Source organism: Culex quinquefasciatus, chromosome 1, assembly GCF_015732765.1.
Source record: "Culex quinquefasciatus strain JHB chromosome 1, VPISU_Cqui_1.0_pri_paternal, whole genome shotgun sequence".
NCBI classification, from domain to species: Eukaryota; Metazoa; Arthropoda; class Insecta; order Diptera; family Culicidae; genus Culex; species Culex quinquefasciatus.
In genome coordinates, this window is record NC_051861.1 from 36,987,640 (window position 1) to 37,012,260 (window position 24,621).

At 37.5% G+C, this 24,621-nt stretch overlaps 1 protein-coding gene across 5 annotated transcripts in view; it reads left to right on the forward strand.

Moving 5' to 3' along the window:
• The window catches only part of LOC6048394, a 242,647-nt gene extending 223,916 nt beyond the window's left edge, over positions 1–18,731 (forward strand). For 4 of the 5 annotated variants that reach the window (XM_038249625.1, XM_038249631.1, XM_038249638.1 and 1 more), the window contains 2 exons: positions 16,278–16,417; positions 16,518–18,731. In XM_038249625.1, the coding sequence (XP_038105553.1) occupies positions 16,278–16,417; positions 16,518–18,700 (2,323 nt within the window). In that variant the 3' untranslated portion in view covers positions 18,701–18,731. Of the gene's footprint in view, positions 1–15,501; positions 15,539–16,277; positions 16,418–16,517 lie in introns of those variants that run through there. The other variant, XM_038249650.1, reaches the window with a different exon arrangement.
• The last annotated feature ends 5,890 nt before the right edge of the window (positions 18,732–24,621 follow it).

The window sequence follows — 24,621 nt, forward strand, 5'->3', positions numbered from 1 at the left end:
ATGAACAAGCTAAAACTTTTATCGCTCCAAGTCCTTCAATTACCAAGAAACTTCTTGGCTTAAACCATAGGGAACTACGAATACTCGCAGGGCTTCTAACAGGACATTGTCCTGCTAGATATAACCTGCACAAAATCGGCATGTGGCCTACAACCACTGTCGTTTTTGTTTAACTGAGCTAGAAAGCTTGGCAGATTTACTCTGCCAGATAAATGGATAAACCATGTCTGCAAAATAACCCCTCGTCTTCCGGCATGATCTAAGATGGTCATAACTTGCAATTTCATGAAGTTTGATACGTCGGATGATAGAGTTCATTGCATATTCCGATAGTGTCCCTCAGTGGTCACCGGTAACCGGTTCCGGAGTGACCAAGTTGGGTCAGAGGACATCGGCATGACCTCAGATAGTCATAACTTTCAATTTCATGAAGTTTGATACATCGGATGATAGGGTTCATTGCATATTCCGATAGTGTCTCTCAGTGGCCACCGGTAACCGGTTTCGGAGTCACCAGGGTGGGTCAGAAGACATCGGCATGACCTCAGATGATCATAACTTTCAATTTCATGAAGTTTGATACGTCGGATGATAGGGTTGATTGCATATTCCGATAGTGTCCCTCAGTGGTCACCGGTAACCGGTTCCGGAGTGACCAGGTTGGGTCAGAGGACATCGGCATGACCTCAGATGGTCATAACTTGCAATTTCATGAAGTTTGATACGTCGGATGATAGGGTTCATTGCATATTCCGATAGTGTCCCTCAGTGGTCACCGGTAACCGGTTCCGGAGTGACCAGGTTGGGTCAGCAGACATCGGCATGACCCCAGATGGTCATAACTTTCAATTTCCTGAAGTTTGATATGCAACTTGACGGATTTCTAGCGTGACAATTATTGGAACCGTTTTAGTGGTACCCTGGAACCGGTTCCGGATTGGCCACAGTTGGCCAGAACCGATACCAAACAGTCAGGGGTAGTATGTAGTATCCTTCTGCAATGATTTGCAAAATAATCCGTTTCAAAAGACTGGTCCGTGTGACGGTTTTATGTAAAAAAACTGCAAAAATCAAGTTTTCCGGAAGTTCCGAGTTACCGGAACAGGTGGCCACTATGGACCAAATATTTTTTCTGAGGCTTAAAATTCAGGTTATTATCTGTCGAATGCAACCAGAAGAAACCTGCTATGTGCAATCGTTTCGGAGATACATTTCCTCAAAGTAGGGGCCTCAAAAAGGACTTTTTTCGGTTATAGCAGGTTCCCGGAGGCCACGGTGTCCAAAACCGGTTCTGCCGGTCGGATACAAAAAGTAGACATCCTAGCCTTTCATTTGAGGTCAAGACATCCAAAATCGGTTACAATCTCGAATTTTGGCAGCCGAAAACATTTCTGGGTCCTATAGACCCGGAATACCATTGGTATCAGTTTTTTTTGGTGGGCACTTCAGGTGGCCACCGGAATTTCATTTTTGGCCAGAATGTGTGTCTTAATAAGTTACACAAAGTCACAAAATTTCAGATCTCTAGGTGTTTTTGGTCAAAAGTTACAATCACTTTTATAGTGCTACTGGGTCCTATAGACCCGAAGACCATGCCCGGGTTAAAGAAAAATTTCAGTGTTGGGATTCACGTGAGAAGAAGGAAAGCTTTTCTCACTCACAAGCGAGGGAGAGAACTTGCAGTATTTTCCTCGTGCTAGCCATTCATTCCAAGATAGCAATTTGTTATCAGGTTCATGAACGCGAACGGCACAATGGTAAAAAGGTGTAACTTCAACAGTTGTGTTGAATTTTTCTTCGTAACCAGCTCGTTTTACTTCTCGCGAGCTAGCCCGTTCGCGAGCGGGGAGAGAACGGGCAATTGGCGCGGCGAGAACTCGAGAGAGATGATTTTTTATCTCGCGAAGGGTGCGAGAACAACAACACTGGAAAACTTAAAGCATTTTAAAAGAAAATTGTCTGCTACTTTTTTTTGGATAGCGTATGAATACAACTTTTTCTCGATACTTTTAAATACCAGTGTTGTTTTTTCTATGAGTCGATACTGGTCAACAATCAATCTATTTTTTTATATGTTCTACAAACTACAAGATAATCTAACCAAAAAAAGTTTGTTTTTTCGTTGTCATTGTTTTTACTACACTATAGTGATAATGAATTATTAAATCCAAGTGTCCAAGTCCAATCCAAAATGGTGATTAGGTCACAGAACTCGAATTTGATGCAAATAAAGAGCAGTTACAGTGCAAAACAGGAATATTTTAGGTACTTTTTTCTCGACCTTCTCCGATTTCAATAAAACTTTGTAGACATGTTATCCTACGCTTAAAGAAGCCATTTTTGTGTATATGGAGCCAGTTACACTCGATAATGACATTTGAGAAGATTTGTATTTGATGATTTGTATTTCGTAATTCAAATATTGCTGTATCTCAAAGCCGTTGCATCGTATCAAAAAGTGGTATAAACTTGTAGGAAATTTGACGGGCTTTCCGATGAAAATACACTGAAAGCAAAAAAAGCACGGCACTTTTATGAGATATTTTGTTTTTTTAAGTTCAAATGTCAAATTTGAAGGTGAGCCCACGATTTTATTTTCGTTCAAATTTTTAAGTGAAAACAGCCTTAGATGTTACAAAAAGACTCACGAAAAATGCAGGATGAAGCAATTCACCTAAAAATATACAAAAATCATTTACTGATAGTGTTTTTTTGAAAAGTGCTCTAAACGTAAAAATTTTCAAAAGCTGAATACGGGAATCGATTCTCCAGACAATTTTACATTAAAGTCTCAATATTGACCACTGTCCAATCCTTGCAAAGTTGCAGCGATTTTTAAAATAAAAATGAGTTAATACTTGATGTTTCACACAGAAAAAAAGTTTAATTTTGGAATGTTGAAAATTTGGTAGGTTGAATATTACCTCTTTTTTTGAGTAATATTCCTTAAAAAATGTGAAAAATGTAAACCTGATGAATATTCATCAAAAACTGATGAAAATTTAACATTTTCTGGGGTAAAATTAATCATAATGATTTTTGTTTTTTTTTATGTGAGTTGCTCCACCCTGCATTTGTCGTGAGTCTTTTTGTAACATACTAGGCTATTTTCACAAAAATTTTGAACGAAAAAAAATCCTGGGCTCACCTTGAAGGATATTTAAACTAAAAAAATACAAAAAATCTTATAAAAGTGGATCAGTCTTTCAGTATATAATAATGTGACAGCATAATGTTCTGATATATTTTTTATCAACAAAACAATCAGTAGACCAATTTTTAAATGTATTGCTCTGAAATATCCTGTACCTATTCAGACTGCAGTCCCGATTTCCCCCAGTTGGCGGTAGTGACTTAAAGATAGTTTGTAAAATATGTTTTGTATAAAACATGAAATTCTAAACTTTTTTCTAAAATTTTACATTTGATGGTTTCATTATATTTGTTTTTGTTTGTTGTTTTTTTTTCTTTTTCAATAATTATTTTTAGCTTTTGTTGTCATTTATTATAAAAAATAAAAGAAATAGATTAATAAGAATATTGAGCATGAGCATGAGCATGAGAGATCACCCATGGTTGCCCCTCCGTTGCTGAACAGAACCGTAATATCCTTTCAGCACTAATGACCATAGGCTTCAACAATCTAATGGTGTTTCCCTTATCAACAGCATGTATGAATGCGCTGAAAAGATAAAACACCATGAAACAAAACTAGATCAGTTGCGAATAGGTAACAGTCATTTTGTAGACCTCGAGTTTAAGGGACGGGAATGTTAGTTAGCGCAGGTTGCTACTAGGGCAGCTGATTTACTCTGTGCTTACACCCCACAAGCGCCAGAAACCTGAAAATTTGTTAGTAGGGTAGGGTATTTGGTCAGGATTCATCATAGAAGATGATGATGCGACCCAAAATCATAGTGTTTGTTGAAAGGTGTTATATCTTATTCTCAAGGCAAACAATCGGATGCTGCGGATGAGACATTTCCCGTTTATCGGTTGTTAAATTTTAAATTAAATGGTTTAATCTTAGACAGCCGACTGTGGAAAGATAGAACCAAAATCATTTATAATTATAGAATTAAGGATTAAACAGTGTAACTTTTAAATTGAGATTTTTTACGAGTTTTAAATGATTGATGGTTAGCGAGGTACTGATTGACGAAGCGAACGACGAGTTACGATGTTTATCGAGCTGAAAAGGCATGATAAGTTTTTTGTTGTTGCACACCGACGACGAACGCGAAAATCCTGCGACCCGACGGAACGACATCGCAAATCGGATTCTGCTTCACTTTTCTAAGGGGATAAGGAGAATCTCCACGGTGTCCTCAAGTTAGTTTCGCTTGGAGTTGGATGGTTTTTGGGAAGGTAAAAGGTCTAGAATACACTCCAAGCAAGAAAAGCAACTAGCGACGCGACGCGTTGTTACTCCAATTCGATTTACCTAATAACATTAAAAAAATAACTATTTGCTACCCTTATTAACTCCTCTTGGCCGTGCATGTTTGTAATGTAATTACTATAGGGGAAGGTGGGGCAAGACGACCATATGGGGCAAGAGGAACAATCGATCGTACGGCCGTAATTTTTACAATTATGATTATTTCCAGTATGAGGAATTGTTGCTAGCAATGCAATTAGCTAATTCTACTACCACATAACCGCCAAAATGACGTAAACGCCACGGGGCATACGATTTAATGAAGTTTTTTTCAAAACCTTTGTTTTCTTATAATATTTGGAATGTACCAAATAAGGCTTAGGGTTCGTTTTAGGACTCATTTTATCAAAATGCTATTTTTCCTAGATCAGTAGTGTCCCTACTAATGAGATGCACCTATTACAAAGTATGATTTAACTTTTGGTTATTTTTGTTGAGAGCTTTTAAAAAATCTTGTTCAGGTGGGGCAAGTGTACCATATGGATTTTTAGTATGGAAAAAAATACGAATCGCTGCAACAACATATTTTATTGAGAAATGTATACATAAAAGTACTTAAAAACTGATAAACAATTGTAAAAAAAAAATTCCATGCAAAATATAGTGATATTATGAAATTTTCCTTTTTTTCCTTTTTTTCGTGAAAACGATCTAATTTTTAGCAAAATATTATTTTTGAATCTAAAAATGAAAGAAACGTTTCATATACATTCTAATCTGATGTATCTAAGTGATAACAGTTCAATTGTTGAAAAATTAACATGTTGTTTCATTCATTGTTCCTCTTGCCCCAACGGGTTGTTCATCTTGCCCCACTAGTTGAGTAGAACGTACGGAAAATCCAAATTTTTAAAATCATTTTTTTACATTAAAAAACAGGATTTTTTTAAAACTCATTCTATCAAAGTCTTAGTCAAGAGCTGGAATAAGATGATTATTAAAAAATCCGACAGATTTTTAAAGTTTTTGATAGGTTATAACGAGCATTTCCTTAGCTTGTTACACTTGCCCCACTTTCCCCTATAATTAAAACACAAAAACCTCGACGAACTCAACCGGCGACGTGCTTTCCGATTCACGGTGATAAAGGAAAGACTGATTTCATCACTACTAGCAAAAAAAAATGCTAAAATCATCATCATTCCGTCAGAGCAATCGCGTGGCCCCGCTGACCACATTCGACTCGATTGTTATGTTTTACGCCATATTTTTTTTTTACACACACACATACACACACACACACACACACACACACACACACACACACACACACACACACACACACACACACACATTTTCATACATAAAACAACATAGAACGTGCTCACCGGAGTCCACCAAAAATGCTCATTGTTGTCCTGGTGCCCAGCATCACTCTCAGCATGCTACGCAGTTGCCCGCCTTGCTAGGTTAATGTTGTATCCTACTCTCCGGGCAACAGAAGAGCGTTGAACGTTGTCCTCCTCTTATCACTTAACACTTTTAGCAATCACAGGGCTGCCACCGCTCCCGGTCTCGTTTCCGCACAAACAGATGCAGCCGCTAACATAAGAACCTAGGAGGAAGCTGCCTCTCTTCATGCGGCAGTTGGCCGCATCTCTCCACAGTACTTAAAACCAGCACAATCCCCCCTCACTGCACACCTATTTTAGCACTCACAACCAACACGATTGAGTTGACGTTTTGTGTCATCGTCAAACCACTTCAATCGAACGCAAAGCCACATAAAGCAAATCAATTTGAAACGTAAACCTAAAATTCTTAAAACACCACTCAATTGGCAGAGTTCGTCGTGCACCAATGAGTATTTTTCATTAATAAGAATATTATGCTTATTAATATGAAATAATTTGAATCGCATAAGATTAAAAATTATGATTCATTAAAAATCCATTTTCAACATTCAACAGCATTTTTTATATTTTTAAAGCTAACTAAAAACTTAACAGTAGAGCAGTTCTCTAGGATTTCGGACATCCGATTTTTTTTGTATTTTTTTATCCGACTGAAACTTTTTTGGTGCCTTCGGTATGCCCAAAGAAGCCATTTTGCATCATTAGTTTGTCCATAAAATTTTCCATACAAATTTGGCAGCTGGCCATATAAAAATCTGTATCTTTTGAAGGATTTTTTGGGTCAAACATTCAATATTACATACTTTTAAAATGTAAGTCTTGTTTTGAAAATTTTGAAAATATTGTTTTCGAAAAGATCGGAAAATTTCACAAATATTTCATATTTTAACATGGAAAATCGGACCATTAGTTGCTGAGATATCGACATTGAAAAATGATGGGCTGTTTGGGTGAGACGTAGAAAACATCAATTTTCCTGTTTTTAAACCTTTGCATTGCAATATCTCAGCAACTAAAGGTCGTATCAACAAAGTCCGAAGAAGCAAAATATAGAGAAATTTCTCAGCTTTTCAAAAATATTTTTTCAAAGGTGGGCAAACATGTGCACTAATTTAAAAAAATGAAACACTTCGACTATTTTCAAAAAAAAATCACCTAAATATGGATTTAACTTGAAAACGGTGCACTTTATCAAAATTTCAGTACAGTACTTTTTGATTGCAAATTTTATTTTACATCGAAAAATGAAGTTGAAAAATTGTTGCGACCGAAATTCCAATTTTTTGGAAAAATTAGTATTGATTAAAAAATTCATAACTCGTTCAAATGATTTTTTGCACAACCTGGAAATTTCTGAAAACTTGGCATTTGATGTCCTCTAAAACATATCAAAAAATTAAAAAAAATAATAAAAATAGTGTTTTTTTTTTGCAAATTAAGTTTTAGTGACAAAAAGTTAAATAAAAAAATCACCAAATGTTTTGTACCGTGTATCATTTTTTTCCAGTGGAGCAATTCTCTACGAAATCGGTCTTTTTTCTTCAATTTTAATTTTTGTATTTTTTAATCCGGCTGAAACTTTTTTGGTGCCTTCGGTATGCGCTCATCATTAGTTTGTCCATTTTCCATACATTGGCACTGATGATGAAAATTCAAAATCTGTATCTTTTGAAGGAATTTTTGATCGATTTCGGCAAAGGTAGGTATATACGGACTACACTGGAAATAATACACGGTAAAATTTGGTGATTTTTATTTAACTTTTATCACTAAAACTTGATTTACAAAAAACACTATTTTAATTTTTTATTTTTTGATATGTTTTAGAAGACATAAAATGCCAACTTTTCAGAAACATGAAAAATCACTGACCGAGTTATGAATTTTAATCAATACTGATTTTTCAAAAAATCGAAATTTTGTCGTAAAATTTTTCAACTTCATTTTTCGATGTAAAATCATGCAATCAAAAAGTACTTTACTAAAATTTTGATAAAGTGCACCGTTTTCAAGTTATAGCCATATTGACTTTTTTTCGCAGTTCATTTAATATTGTCAGTTTTAAAAATATTTTGAAAAGCTGAGAAAATTTCTATATTTTGCTTATTCGACTATGATGACCTTTAGCTATTATAAATTTAAACAGAAAAATTGATGTTTTCAAGATTCAATCTAATACAATTTGTAAATGAAACTTTTTCGAAAATATATTTGGTCAAGACAAACATTTTAAAGGGCGTAATATTGAATGTTTGGCCTTTGTGAAATGTTAGTCTTGATTTGAAAATTCCAAAATATTTTTTCGAAGAGATCGGAAAATTTCACAAATGTTTCATATATTAACATTGAAAATCGGACCATTAGTTGCTGAGATATTGACGATAGAAAATGGTGGGTTGTTTGGGTGAAACTTAGAAAACATCAATTTTCCTGTTTTTAAACCTTTGCATTGCAATATCTCAGCAACTAAAGGTCGTATCAACATAGTCCGAATAAGCAAAATATAGAATTTTCTCAGCTTTTCAAAATATTTTTTCAAAACTGGGCAAACATGTGCACTAATTTAAAAATGAAAAACTGCGACTATTTTCAAAAAGTCACTTAAATATGGCTATAACTTGAAAACGGTGCACTTTATCAAAATTTCAGTAAAGTACTTTTTGATTGCAAATTTGATTTTACATCGAAAATGAAGTTGAAAAATTTTACGACCAAAATTTCGATTTTTTGAAAAATCAGTATTGATTAAAAATTCATAACTCGGTCAGTAATTTTTGCACAACCTGAAATTTCTGAAAAGTTGGCATTTTATGCCTTCTAAAACATATCAAAAATAAAAATTAAAAATAGTTTTTTGTAAATCAAGTTTTAGTGAAAAGTTAAATAAAAATCACCAAATTTTTTTACCGTGTATTATTTTTTCCAGTGTAGTCCGTATCCATACCTACAACTTTGCCGAAGACACCAAATCGATCAAAAAATTCCTTCAAAAGATACAGATTTTTGAATTTTCATACATCATTTTTGTATGGACAGCTGCCGAATTTGTATGGAAAATTATATGGACAAACTAATGATGCAAAATGGCTTCTTTGGGCATACCGAAGGCACCAAAAAAGTTTCAGTCGGATTAAAAAATACAAAAAAAATCGAATGACCGAAATCCTAGAGAACTGCTCAGTGTTGTCCGTATCCAAACCTACAACTTTGCCAAATTTTTGATTTTTCATACATCATTTTTGTATGGACAGCTGAAAAATTTGTATGGAGAATTATATGGACAAACTAATGATGCAAAATGGCTTATTTGGGCATACCGATAGCACCAAAAATGTTTCAGTAGGATTAAAAAATACAAAAATTCAAATTGAAGAAAAAAGACCGATTTCGTAGAGAATTGCTCAGTATTGAGCTAATTCTATGAACAAATTTAATGAAAACATAGATTTTATGACGGTTTAAAAAATTTCCCGGGATTTGAAAAATATTTTTCCCGTTTCCCGGGAAATTCAAAACCCGGGAAAATTGGACGCCCTAGTTTAATTTCACCGAAAAATACCGATAAGAGCCCGTAATTTCAATATCTTGGAATTATTGGTTCGATTTTCCCTGCTGGGCAGTTCTCTGAGATTTCGGTTCATAAAAGCAAAATATAGAAAATTTTCTCAGCTTTACAAAAATGTGTTTTTCAAACGTAGGCATTTAAAAAAAATAAAATGAACAACTGCGACTATTTTCAAAAAAGTTACCTAGAAATGGCTATAACTTGAAAACGGTGCACTTTATGAAAATTTCACTAAAGTACTTTTTGACTGCAAATTCAATTTTACATCGAGAAATAAAGTGGCAATTTTTTTGCGACCTATTTAAAAAAAAAAACAGTATGGATTCAAAAAATTATAACTCGGTCAAAGATTTTTTGCTCGTTCTGGATATTTCTGAAAAGTTGGCATTTGATGTCCTCTAAAACATATAAAAAAAAAAATAGTGTTTTTTGCAAATCAAGTTTAAGTGACAAAAAGTTAAATAAAAAATCACCAAAAAAATTTACCGTGTATCATTTTTTTCAGTATAGTCCATATCCATACCTACAACTTTGCCGAAGACACCAAATCGATCAAAAATTTCCTTCAAAGATACAGATTTTTGAATTTTCATACATCATTTTTGTATAAGATCCATTATGAACTCACGATAAATAGTACATGCAGTGAGCAATATTAAGTGTCTTCTTCAGATTGGTGATGTCATGGGTGATGTGCATGCTTTTGCTTGCGATTACCATCAATATCGTTATCATCGGATTCTTCGCTGTGTTTCTAATGTAATTAAAAGATTCAAAATTGATGTTTGGCAATTTTTTCGATCGATGCCCAACTAGAGCATAGTTAGAGGGTTAATCTTAAAGGTGTGAAATTTTATGCTGAAAAAAATAGACTATCAAAAAAAGTAAAATCCATTAAAAGGTGGTCAAATTTAACTCTTTGGGTATAGGTTTTTTATCATCTGGAACAAAAAATTTCTTAGAAACTAAAGTTACACCACAATTCCACCTCAAACACGGCGTTCAAACCCCGAAAAAAAAAGATCCCTTCAGCGGCAGCGTGTGGGGGTGGTTCGAACCGCTGGAGTGAGACCTCTTTTGATATTCATAGGATTTCGCCTTTTTCCTTGTGCGCTCTTATGATTCGATTTGGTTTGCTGCTTGGCTGGTTCGTTTCTTTCCACATTCCTCTCAATGCTTCTCCACCCACGCGCGCCCTCTCTCGTTTGCATGTGTTGTAGTGTCAATCTATTTTGCTCTCTTCTTCTTTTTTTTTTTGGGTTTCAACCTTCCTCGACGAAAAAAAAAGTTCCACTTCTGTGTCACTTCCAGACGATCCAGACGACAACAGAATAATGCATATCAACTTTCGAGAAGAAGAAAGAGGAAAAAAGAAGAAAAAGAAAAAATGGAAAAAGTGGGAACTGAAACACAACTAGAATTGAATTGTTGGTAATGTTGTTTCGAGGATTTCGTTTCCCTACTTGAAATGGAAATGCCAGGCAATTGTTCCTCCGTGCTACTTCAGCAGCAGCTAAGCTCAGCTTGAAAGGTGTGAAAATGCTGTCACAGTAACAAAGCAATGCTTTATGGACAAGTTATGGAACGTGGCAGGTGGCAGATGACAGACGTAGCAGAAAAAAACGAATAGAAACAACATGATACCTGTAGTTATTCCTACTTCCTAAACATATGATGAGATTATTTTAACGTGAAGACTTCCATCATTGTCATGATTTTTAGTTCAAAGATATAAATTTTGCGTCGCTTTCAATATTTTGACAAAATTCCTTCAACAAGTTGTTTAGAATAGTGCCCTACACATGCTGATTCTTTTTGGTAACGATTATCCCAGTCCTTGTTAAGTTATGGAAATCGTCATTAATCAATGATTGCCAACTAGGACGTCAATGACTGTGCCACAAAATTATATAAATTTTGAAGCACAATTGTTTTAGATCAAAAAATCCCTCAGTGGCTTCAAGAAGGCAACAACCGGCACATGCTGATTCATTTTGGTGCAGAAATTCGTTAAATTGAATTTAACACAGAATATTTTATAGTGATGATCAAATGATCAATGGCTTCACCTTAAACACAAAAAAAACTTCAAAATTCTCAACATCTTCCGAAATGTTGCCTCGTTCCTTCACTAATCAAATTCAATGGAGACGCATGGCTCGCCATAAATTATTCAACTCTTGTTCGCTGAAAATAAACGCACAAGCGCGCGCAAACAAACTTCCAAAAGACGACGACAACACTTTCATGATAAATGCCTCCTCCTGAGCTCTTTACGGCTCATCTCATCGCCTTCGATATTTATCCTCATGGTACTCTTCTTCGATGAAGTGACGGAATTTTCCACGACCTTTCCGTTTTTTTTCTCTCTCTCTCTCTCTCTCGATGCCACCAGTTTATGCCCCGGTACTCGCGAACGTCGTCGTTGTCGATCTGGATCTAGATGAACGGGGGCGCCAAGTTGTTTATCGGAGAATTTATGTTCGACAATATGGGAGATGATGTGTATTTTACGTACCCATTTTGGGGCTCCTTGTGTCTTGTTGGGCTAGGAATTTTTGGAGTTAGGGTGATTGTTCCCTTTGTTGACATTTTTGTAGTCTAGTTGTAGAACCAGTTAACTAATGATACTAAATCGAGAACCCCATACAAAAATATTTTAAAACTTACTCATCATCAAAGACAATTTTTGAGGGGGAATATTTGTTTTAAGCTACACACACAAAAAAATATTTCAGAATGTTACATCATTTATGATGTAACACTTTTGCACGTCATTAAATATTTAAATTTAAATGCAATTTGATGTAATTTTTCCAACAGATTATACGTAAAAACATTATTTTATGTGAGATTCAACCGTTAACGTCGAATCTCAAGTTTGCATCAACTGAACATAAAATGTCGTCCTGCTATCTTGTCGCACCCACCATTTCGACAATCCGAGAAAAAAGCGTTTTTATGTATAGCTTCAATAAACAAAAACGAAACCACGCATTATGAGCAATGTCCCGAAGTTTGGTTGAAGTTGGTTGCCGGAGTCCCGAGTTGTAATTACAAATGTTTACGGTAGTCTAGCTTGTACGTGCGTCAAACGCGTTCTGACCTGGAATCCCTTTGACCAGTTGTCGCACTCACATCAATTTTCAGGGAGTGACAAGATAGCACGACAAGATTGTAACTTCTTTCTTATATGAAGAGCGGCAACAATGCACGGAGTTTTTTCGGTTTATATTGAATATCTCAGGATTGAAATCAAATTTTGGAGATCTGTGAAGGTCCAAAGGTGAGGCATTGTTAGCTGCACAAAATGGAGTTCTTAACTCAATTTGGCCCAAAATGCACGTGCGACAAGTTAGCACGACGGCGACGATTTGAAACATTTTTACCGTGTCGAGTAAATTCAAGTTTTTTTTTCATTACATGAAACTAAATTTCAATCCAGATTTCCGAAATTTTGAAACAAAGAGAATCGAAAATTGCCTTTTTCATCAATACAGTTTTGGTACCATCAGAAATATGAAAAATAGCATTGAAATTACTAGTTTAGTCAATAATTAATTTTTCATCCCCTGATTTTTTTAAAGAAATTTTAAAATGGCGAGTGGGGGGACAAAACTCAAAATAAAAATTGCAATGGTCTAAACAGACTATTTAGCCATTTTACGATATACTTAAATACTAAAAGAGTTGAGTAATTTCAGCGCAAAACAGGAATTTTTTAGGCACCGTAAACCGGGGTGACTTTGATAGGATTTAAATTAGTTTTTAGAATATTTTCCAACAGGTAAGGTTTTTCTCAAGATTAATATTTTTGAAACATGTACTGGGGTAGGCCACACAGAGTCCATGCACTATTTTGGAAAAAAAAGTTTTTTCAATAGTGTTTAGAAAAATAGTTACGTTAAAAATTCTTAGTTTTAATTCCGGGGTGACTTTGATAGTCATAGTTTTTTCTTGTTAACATCATATTTAAGATGTTCAAAAATCATTTGTACGTTAAATGTACCATCACTAAAGTAGCTGATATAGTTTGTAAGAAAAAAATCAATGTTTTTGTTAAGTTAACTAAGTTTATAAACTGTTTAACAATATACATATAAATTTTAGGTAAAATTGTTAAAAAGTCAGAATTTTGCCTGAAATTTGTTAAAACTAGTTTTGTTTTTAAAATTATCGGTTTATATTACATTTTATACTGAATTCGAAGCACGAATCACAAGTTTTCAAATTTTACATGAAATTTGTTTAACTGAAATTGCCTATAAATAAGGAGTTTTTTTAAAATTGTGTTTCAAAAATACATATTATTTATTATTTACAAACTTATTAAATCTTCTCCTGGTGGAAAATTGTCCAAAGAATCTGAAAATGCATTCCGTTTTCCGATTAAAAATCATGTTCATTGAAAAAATCATGACACTTTTAGAAGTTTAAAATAATGACATCCATCAACATTTTCTTAACTATAGTTAACTAACTTTATAAACCTTTCAAAAATTTATGAAAATTTCTTCTTGAGGTACTTTGAACACTTCTCTATCACGGTCAGTATGTTTCTGAACCATTTCTTACGTATTTTAATTGTGCTCTTCATTTTGCGGAAAAATCGCAAACCTATCAAAGTCACCCCGTTTTACGGTACTTTTTTCTCGACCCTCTCCGATTTCAATGAAACTTTATAGACATGTTATCCTACGCTTATAGAAGCCATGTTTGTGTATATGGAGCCAGTTAGACTCGATAATGACATTTAAGAAGGGCCTATGTGTTTTAAATATTTTTATATTTAGTTATTTAAATATTGCTGTATCTCGAAGCCTCGAAGCATCGTATCAAAAAGTGGTCAAAGACAAACTTGTAGGAAATTTGACGGGCTTTCAAAAAAAATACACAAAAAAAAACTCGCCACTTTTATGAGATTTTCTGATTTTTAAGTGTAAAAGTCAAATTTGAAGATGAGCCCACGATTTTTTTGCGTTCAAAATTTTTGTGAAAATAGCCTAACATGTTACAAAAAGACTCACCAAAAATGCAGGATGGAGTAACTCTCCTAAAAAAATACAAAAATCATTTACTGAAACTGTTTTTTTAAGAGCTCTGAACATAAAAATTTTCAAAAACCGAATACGGGAATCGATTCTCTAGACAATTTTACATAAAAGTCTCTATGTTGACCGCAACTGTCATGGTAAACTTAACGATCAGCGATTGTCAAACAGACGATCAGCAGTAGCTGCACTTGCTGAGAAACTTTCAGGAACAACAAATGAAAATGGGGGAAAACATATTGAAGCCTGAAAATTTTTGCAAATTCTGAACAAAACGATGAATATTATGCTAATCTTGCATTATTTAAGGTGAAATGAGGCAAGAAATTTCGTTAAACTTCCAAATTAGGCTATCTTTTAGACTTTTCGTAACATTTCCATTCCAACTCTTATCCGCCATTAACACATGTTGTTCCAGAATTCTTCACAGCAAGAAAACAGCTGATGTGACAAAACGTCAAACTCGAATTCTGACAATCGCCGAAGAAGAGAACAGTAGAAAGAAAAAGAAGCAGTGTGCGGTCAAAAATGATCGACCAATTTGTTCCTGGTGGCACGTCAGTTCGTCAGTGGTTTAACTCCATGTTGCATTGCAGAGTAAATGGCTCTATTTATGACTTTTCAAAAAAGGAAAATCATGTTGACATCTGTCCCTATCTTTGGCTTTCTGAATTTTGAAAATCCGCCCTCAAGGAGCGAACAAACAGCCGGTCGAAATCGACTTCCAACCTTTTTAAAATAAAAGTTGTTTTATTGGTTCGTACACAACTTAGGGTAAATGCATCTTTTTTTTACTTTTCAAAAAAGAAAAATTATCTAGACATCTGTCCGCATCTATTGCATTTTGAATTTTGAAAATCCGTCCACAGGGAGCCGGGGTACCGCTTGTCAAAGTTGGACTTCCGACTTTTTCGCGAGCCTTGGAGTTTAAGTGTTAATTTCTCGATACTCCGAAAACTGGACCACTTCCCCTGGTTTCAGCTGACGAAAAATTAGGAATAGTTTGCTTATCGGGTCCGCTATCGGGCCGACTGATTTGAAGCCTCCGCCGTCGCACGGTACAAGACTTACGACGAGTCTGACTGCATTGTTCGTCGCGTTCGTCTCGTTTTATGGGTTTTTTACGGTTCGACTCATTTATTGGAATCGTTACACTTGAATCAGGTCGTCATTTTAGGGTTTATTTTTTGTGTTACATTGTGTGCCGAGTGCGTTTAAATATATAATTTTTTATTTGTGAGGAATCGACTTTTTATCCACTTTTTGTTTAAGTTCTTGTAAAAAACAGTAGGCTACTGAAATGCAGTGCAAATGTGCACCGACAAAAAATATTAGAATTTGTTGAAATAATATGTTTATGAACAACGAAACTTTCATTTTTTTCATAAAAAAAATCCTTGAAATCACAGCTAAGCAAAGCCTACTACCTCTCTTTGGTATTTCCAACGAGAAACAACCCCCTTCCATGTTTATTCATAACCTTTCCAACGCATAATATTGCAACCCACAAACATCACTAAATCCTGACCTTCACCCTTCACAGTTGTTGTTCCCAGCTTTCATCCCCAGCAAAGTCACTGCTCGACTGCTCAATCCTATCGAGAAATTAAAAAGAGAGATGTGAGCCGGTAACATGGAGTGAAACTTTCGCAAGTGTTATGGAAAACTTCACAGCAGCTTGACAGAAAGTTTAACTCCATGTTGCACTTTTAATTTCTCGATACATGTTTGCCATACAATGTGCCCAACATCGCAATGCAAAATGCAAAATGCCCACCCCAAAAAACAACATGGCACACACATACAAACACAAACTAATGTTGGGCGGGGTTGACCCCTCGGTTCTGCTCTTCTCCACTCCACAGGTTCGAGATACATAATTTACAATTTAAATCCGACAGCGTAACACGCCGGCTCAGCATAGACGGGCCCCATCCGGGCAATTGGTTCGCGGTGGCGTTCATCAGCTGGACCGACCCCAACAACGAGCGCATCGAGCAGCAAGGTAGGTCCGGAGTTGAGTTGACTCCCGACAGCTGCTGTCCGACTCGCTGGCACATTAATTGAATAATTATTCCTGATTACTAATTGACGGTTCGTTGCAGGGTTGGCCCCGTCCTGCGAGACGCTGCTCATGTCCGAGATGGCCGTAACGCGCATCGTGCCGACGATCCTGAACGCGCAGAGCTCCCACCGGGGAACGCTGCACACGAACCAGACCGAACCGACGAGCTACAAGCTGTTTGTACCAAGCGGGATTGCCGTGGTCACGTGGCGACTGCAGATCACGCGACCGTGCAACGATTGCAGCGATGTGAGCTTCTTCGTGCAAGCTCACGCGCTGCCAACGCACAAGGACTACCTGCAGAACGGGATCATCTGCCCGAATCAGACGGGGGAGTTGAGTATTGAGTTCTACCCACAGGAGAGCGCCTGGCATTACGTAGATTTGGACTTTTTGGGCGAGGAGGAGGGTGGGAATAGGTCCAGCAATGAGACTGCTTCGGTGAGGGTTCAGGAGCTGGAGTACGTGATCGAGTTGGAGTATCACTCGGTGAAGAAGGAAGGGGAAGAGGAGGACTCGGTAAGTGAGGCTGCAAGGATGGTTGAAAAGCCACTTCAGCGACGATCGTTCGATCGGTATCCCCTGCTACGGCAGACGTACCGGGAGTTCTTCATGTTTGACTACGATCTCCTACCGGACATCAACGGAACGGTTCCACTTACGCTGAACCTTAGCGCGGGAAATCCAGCGCTGATGAAGTTTGACGTCAACGACGTGTACGACATTGGAGGGACGCTCAGCTTCGCGATTGCGATGCGACCCGATCAGAAAGGTGCCCTGATCGATGCCCACCAGGCAAACAGTAACGATCACGTGGGGGTCGTCGCCGAAAAGCTGATCGACGTGCAGGAAGACTTTGTGGAGGAGGTGACGACGACTACGAGTACGACTCCACCCACCGCCGCCTCCGGGAAGACCGAAACCAACCGCAGCAACCAGACGATGATCGTGTGCATGCGACTCGGAGAGCCGGGCGTACCAACCTGGCCGGACAAGTGCGTGTACGGGAGACAGATCTTCCCGGCCGCAATCACCATCAACAACACCGACATGGACACCAGCACGGGACTGGTGCACGTTCCGTTTCCCGAGCCCGGCAAGTGGTACGTCACGATGGGGATCTTCTGTCACGGGGCGGAAACCGCAGCCAGGGTCACGATCATCGACAGCGTCAAAGAGTTTATCAAAAAGTACCGAGAGATCTTGCTGGACATGAAACCACCATGTTCCTGTGCTACAGCGGCCAAGTACTACCGACAGTGCTTGGGCGAAGAGGCTTGTCTGCTCGGCTTGAACGAAACGGAGACGCTCAAGATCAAAGAGTGCATCATGGACGCCAAGTGTACGGAGCACTCGGAAGACATGGCACGCAAGTTCGAGATCCACCACAAGTACGCGACGGAGCAGAGCGTCGCAGCGGACGCGGCTTGCAACGGAAGTGTAGTGTTCACGATATCCTCGAGTCCTTGCGTAGCTGGACGGTGTGGTCGCTTTGGACGCTGCTACCACTACATGTCCGGAGGGTTCGTATTCTCAACCTGTCTCTGTCTACGGAACTACCGAGGTTGGGACTGCACCGAAGACTCACAAGTCCCATCCAGCGCTTCGATCTTGCTAGCTTCGCTCATGCTAACGCTCTCCAACCTACTTTTCCTGCCGAGTATTTTCTTCGCGATCCGCCGCGGCTACTACACCGAGTCGATCATCTACTTCTTCGCCATGTTCTTCTCGACGTTCTACCACGCGTGTGACTCCGGCGAAGAAGAGTTCAGCTTCTGCCTCGTCAAGATCGGCGTCCTGCAGTTCTGCGACTTTTACTGCGGCCTGCTCGCCATCTGGGTCACCCTGATCGCCATGTCCAACGTGCGGCACCAGTTCGTCTCCCTTCTCCACATGCTCGGAGCGATCCTGCTCGCCTTCGGCACCGAACTCAACAAGCAGTCCCTGTGGGTGTTCCTAGCCCCGGCCCTGACCGGCATCTGTCTCATCTCCGTCAGCTGGGGCCTCCGATGTCGCAAAACGAAGAAGTGTTTCCCCTCACGGAGCTACCTTGCGCTCTACCTGCCCGTCGGCAGCGTCCTCGTCATGGTCGGCCTCGTCTGCTACGCGTTCCTCCAGACCAAGCAAAACTATCACATCGTCCACTCGATCTGGCACATGGTGATGGCCCTGAGCATCCTGTGCCTGCTCCCGAACCGCAAGACCTTCCAGCCAAAGTGCTAGCATACGGTTATGATCTACCTGCTGAACTCGTCCTCGCAGTCGTCCAACTCGATGTCGACGACGACGCGCTGCGAAATCGCCACCATCGCGGGAACCGTCGCCGCTGGCAACCCTGCCACCACGGCCACGTCGACGTCGACTTCGACACCGCCCGCGATCACCCCGTCCGCCTCACTTGTAAATACCATTACCGAGGCGACCACGATCAGTGCCAGCAACAGCATGTCCCTTTCCTCGACGTACTCGTCGCTGGCGTCGGCGGTGACACCGGCCACCAACGGTAGATAGATCGATCGATCGGTACCAACCAAACACACACGCAGCGTAGATAACCAAGCTTCAGACTAGGATTAAGCACAAGTCACTGATCGTTAACTGTGTGTCACTCGCACAACCTCCCCTACTACTAAAAAATGACTAGCACGAAGATCATCCCCTTAGCTGTGTAAGTGTAGATAGAACTCACGGTGCGGAATTTTATCGCGGTAGATGTCGGATGTATGGTCGGTGTACGACACATGTCTTGAGTGTGATGATTCCATGGAACTGACGTGTTACGAGAAAATTGAGTACAGTCAGTATAGAAGAAAAAGTGTCGATGTAATCTTAAGGTAAAAAAAAGATCATGATTCGTCAAAGAACAAACAAATAATGAAGGAGTTCTGGTAATTGCGAGGAGAGCCGTTCTAATCGAAATTTATATAGCCTTCCCCATAACTGCATTCAAATGATTGCTGTAAACACGCTGCACCGCAAAAGCAAGAAAGAGAGAAAAAAGAAAGAAAGAGCATGTGTCTCTATGTTGCGCGGCTACTTGTGTGTCTTGTTTCTTCGTCTTGACGATCATAACAGACGATCGAGTCGATGATAACAGATGCTATTCCCATTTTGAGCATTGCTCCAGAGAACAAAATGTCTGATCAGCTTTGTTTTGTATGACGAGTGTCGAAATTGCACGGACTTTTATCGGTTTTGTTTGAATATACCAGAATGTTTTATAAATTTTTGTAAAGGCGTTGAAAGCTGCACAAAATGGCGCCCGTCACTCATTTTAGCCTTAGAACAAGCGACAAATATAGCGCAAATTCATCGTGCAGCCTTGAGCTTGGGTTGTGTTTAAAATCACCACCATGAATTTGGACAGTTCTCCTCGCAATCCTGATTAGCGATCCAGCAAACTTTAACTAACTAAACCAAAAACAGCAACGCAAAGTATCATTCCAACAAGTATTCAAGCACTTTTGTTCAATATCAGCCACTCTGTGTTTGTTAATTAAATGTAAAAAAAAACACACTCGGATTTTCCCACGGTTTTCCACCTTCCCTCGAATTTCCTACCCCCTCAAAAATCTTTTCCCCTTTTCAACCAACTGCAACAACAACAAAAACACTCTCACAACATATAATCGCAATACGTGCCTTTGCTGTCAAGTATAAGCAAAACTCATATTTATAAACTCATTGCCATTACCACCACCTCGAACTACACCGTGAAAACCCTCTCCCCTTACTTCCATCTTCCACCCATTTGTCCACACCGTTTAATTTATCATAAAACTTTCCTAATTACATCAGCAAACATACACTGCTGCTGCGCATATATGAACAGTTTGCCCCAGAAAGTATGCAATGCACATTTGTTGCACCATTTGGCACCTGAATTAGGCCTGGCTTTGATTGCTGATAGGTAGAGGACCCAGTTCGCCCTGCTCTAGGCGTCCAATTTCCCGTCCTGAAAAAATTCCTGGAATTCCTGGGATTTGAAAAATATATTTGTTTCCCGGGAAATTTGTAAATTTCCCTATTCCCAAAATTCAAGGAAGTATACATTTTTCAACTTTCTGGTACATTTTTAAACTTTCAAAAAAATCTAAATAAAAAACTTATTTTAATAAATTCAATTTACTGTTCTTATTGAACTTATCAGTTCGTCTAAAAATTTTATGTCAAGATTTATTTCAGATGATAATAATTTCTGAAGCATTCACAACTAGGTATAGATCTTGTACGATATTATGAATAAACTTACGATATTAAAAATAAACTTTTGGTAAGCTTTTTAAGCAAAAAATCTTGTTATATCATTTGAAAATAAGGTAACTCTTCCCGCCAATAACAAAATTGATTTTTTTTGTTTTGTTTCCCATTACCAAATTATTAGGTTAATTTGTTCAAAAGTATTCGAGAAATTACAGTCAAAAGTTAAAAATTTATAGAGCACTTGAGTTACATCAGTTCGCGTAAACGTGAACAGAGCTCATGCCAACGGGAACCAGGAAGAAAACTGTTCACTTTCATGGTGCAATGCACTATAAAAGTTGAATAGTTTTTTTTTTCCTGATTCCCGTTGGCATGAGCTCTGTTCACGTTTACGCGAACTCATTTTTTTAGCGTACCAAGGGCGTAAAGTTTAAATCTGAAACTACTAAACAACTTTTTTTTTCTATGAAAATTCTTTTTACCGAAGTCTTTTATTAGGCCGAATCTCATTTAAAAACTACTTCAAAAAATGTAAACATATTTCAAATACTCGCTCCAAACATTTGAAAACTGGAAGTTGTAATTACATAAAAATGGTATTTCGAGTGAATAGCAGATATTAAGGTAAATTCAATGCTTATATATTTATTCATGAGATTAATCCAGTAAGATTTGTTCTGAATAAAATATTTGCCATGAAAAACATATACCTGGCTATTTCTTATCAATACAAAATACTAATCGTTATATTTTGAGCGAACGAATTTAGAAAATTTATATATTTTCCTGAAGTTGTATGTTTTTTTTTACAAGCAGCCAAGGCATTAAGTGAACCTTACACTTACTACTTACTCTGACCATTAGAATTGCTATTTAATACTATTTTGTTGCAAAATATTGACCAAAACCAGGATCAGAACAATTTTCGATTAATTTAGAATTTCCCGGGAATTCCCGGGATTTCCCGGGAAATTTGTTGAAAATTTCCTGGGAATTTTTAATTGACGCTCTACCCTGCTCGCCCAACTTGATTCAATCTGTATTTAGCAAACTTATACCATTTTTTGGTTGAATTTATTATGCAGGTTCACATATTCATTCATTTCTAGTACTTATTGAAACTTTCCTGATGAATTTCTATTGTTTATTTAGTTTTTATAAGCTTTTCAAAAAATGCCTTACTGCAGCCGCCATATTTTTTGTCAATTTAGCCTACAGCGGGTAATAATGTTTATGAAGGAAAACAACTCATTTTGCAAAAAAAATAATGTAAATGAATAATTCATTAGTTCATTGTATGTCTGAATTTCATGAAAATCTAGTGATTTACCTGTTTTAAACGTTTACCATAGGTTATTTCAATAAAATAAAGTGCGCGATTTCTGGGGTCATGAAAAAACATGCGATCCAATTTTCGTTTAGGGCGAAATCTAGTATTGTGTTTTAAGATTTTATCTAGAACCAGTTTTCGTTTACCATAAAAACTTATCTAATCGCAGCGAAATGTGCTTGAAAATATATTTGGAACATTCTAGATTATTTTTTAAGGATAAATAATCTGTTTTATTCATTTCATTCATAAGGGGGTCAGTTCAAAAATTAACCTAAGCTATGATATGGGACACCGAGTTCAAATGTAGTGAAAATTTCCTGGTAAAGAGGAGAAATTAAGCAGAGGATGGAAAAGAAGTTACACATGTGCTTTAAGAGGTACTCGAAGTTTTATATTGAGTCAATTCGGGAGCGAATGACCTATAGGGTTAAAGCTCTTCTTACAAAATCAACAACAACATGGATCTAATTGTAACTGTGTGCCCCTATATTGGGTGAATCGGGACACATGAGTTCTATCACAAATTTTGATTTAGTCATATTTTTTTAGTGAGAGTGTGAACATGTTTTGGTTTTAGTTAGTATATACAAAGAACCTCAACATTAGTCAGATATCTGTAATGAAAACTCCTAGGATTTTTTGAACTTCAATTTATTTTACGACAAGAGATGTGCACATCAATGAAATTGAGCTTCGGGAACATGTTGTGTATCAGTAGGAGACCATATTTGCTTAGCTTTGTGTCATAATTTCATTGAATTTCTTGATTTTTGTCGTGGGTGAAAACTGGTTCCAAGGGTGGGCGAAAATTGGATTAGGGGGGCGAAAATAGGCTCTTCAGAGCACTTTATTAAAACGCAAAATTTTATCAAAAATGAACATGTAAATTATAAAAACCTTGTGGAAACTTAAAATCAAAAAGTTTATCATCGTTCTACAACAAATAGAACCAAAACCATAAATTTTCATTAAATTCTCATCAAATTTCCTAGATTGCCACTATAAAGTGGGCGATTTCTGGGTCCTCTACCCTACCTATTATTGTTCACAACGATAAAGCTTATTTTTCTGAGTACATTGACCCTTTTTACGACCGCAAAAGATTTAAAATGGATTTTAATTTAAATTTGTAAAAAAATACTCCACCCCTTTTTGACAGAAAGTCTACTTGTTCCAACTTTGAACTTCCAAGGGGACCATAGTTGATCCACCGTAAAATGTTATCTTTTCAATTTATTATAAAAAATATAACGCCTTCCGTCGGAAGGGGAGGTAAATGTTGGTCCTGGTCTAACCTAAAGATGTTAGGTCGTAGGCTCAGTCCAGGTGTAGAAGTCTTCTCCGTGGGCTCTGTCTCGGTGGAGTCCAACTAACTAACAATCCAAAGGTCGTCAGTTCGAATCCCGGGGTGGATGTGAGCCCGGCTCGGACCAACACAGCTGGCGATCTTTTCCCTTCTGGATTCGATTGCTTAGTAAAGTGCATCGTCACAAGCTGGACCTTATCAACGACACCTTGGAAAGGCGACCTATGGAATGTTAATGTTAACCTTAACATGTTGTTAAGTTGAGTTCAAAAAAAACTGCCACTGAATCCGCTTTGTAAATGCCGGCCCCGTAAATCCATCAAAAATATGATTTTCAATCACTCCTGAAAGTTTCAGGAAGATATTTCATAATCAAACAAATCATTAGAGCGTCCCAAAAAAATGAAAAGATGTCAAATGTTTGGTGCTCACCCCTAGAATGATAAAAAATCCCAAAAATGGTTTACAACTCGCGCGCGGAGCTTCAATGAAAAAAGTGCATTTTTCAAGTATTTTTCAGAAATACATACTTAAGTCATTCAAATTTGGTCGCCATGGGCTCAGACATGCATCCGCTCTAACTCCTCTTTTAGAAGAACTTGTTTGGCATTTCACGTAGAAGATACCCAGCATGTTGTGCCAGTGATTAGAATACGCTAATTACGCTTGTCTTTTAGGCTCCCGAAGACCCTGAGAGATTATTTTGAAACCCAACTAAGATATAGGTTAAGAACTCTTAATTGCACTTAAAGAGCTTTTAAGAAGTTCTTCTTGAGAGCTTAAGAGAACATTTACATGAAAATATAGCTAAAATCGGGTTTTCCAATAAACCAATGTTTTCTACACATTATTCAAGCCAAAAACAAGAGATTTTTACCTAGCAACAAGCATAACATTGCTTTAAACGAAAATGCCATCTAGAACAAGCTGAGTGCCGTTAAAAAGAGCTCATAGTGCCGATGCATGTCTGCATGGGCTTCAAGTCATAGTTTAATGTCCCCTGAACAAATTCCTGTACAGATATGGTCCATAAAAGCTTGTGTTTGAGCATAGCAGGTCGTTTTAGGGAGAAAAAATTGTATTTTTCAGCTAAAAAATTTCAAAAGCACTCCATAAAACGAGCCTAAAATTTTGCAGCCAAAATTAATGCATTCAGCTTATAGGAAATTTTACGGAGATCATTTTGCTTTTTAACATTCAATTTAAATCCACGCAAAGCCGAGATATTTGCATTTTAGTGAACAAAAAGTGTAGAATTTTCAAAATTCTTAGTATATAAGCGTTTTTAGCATAAAACATGGG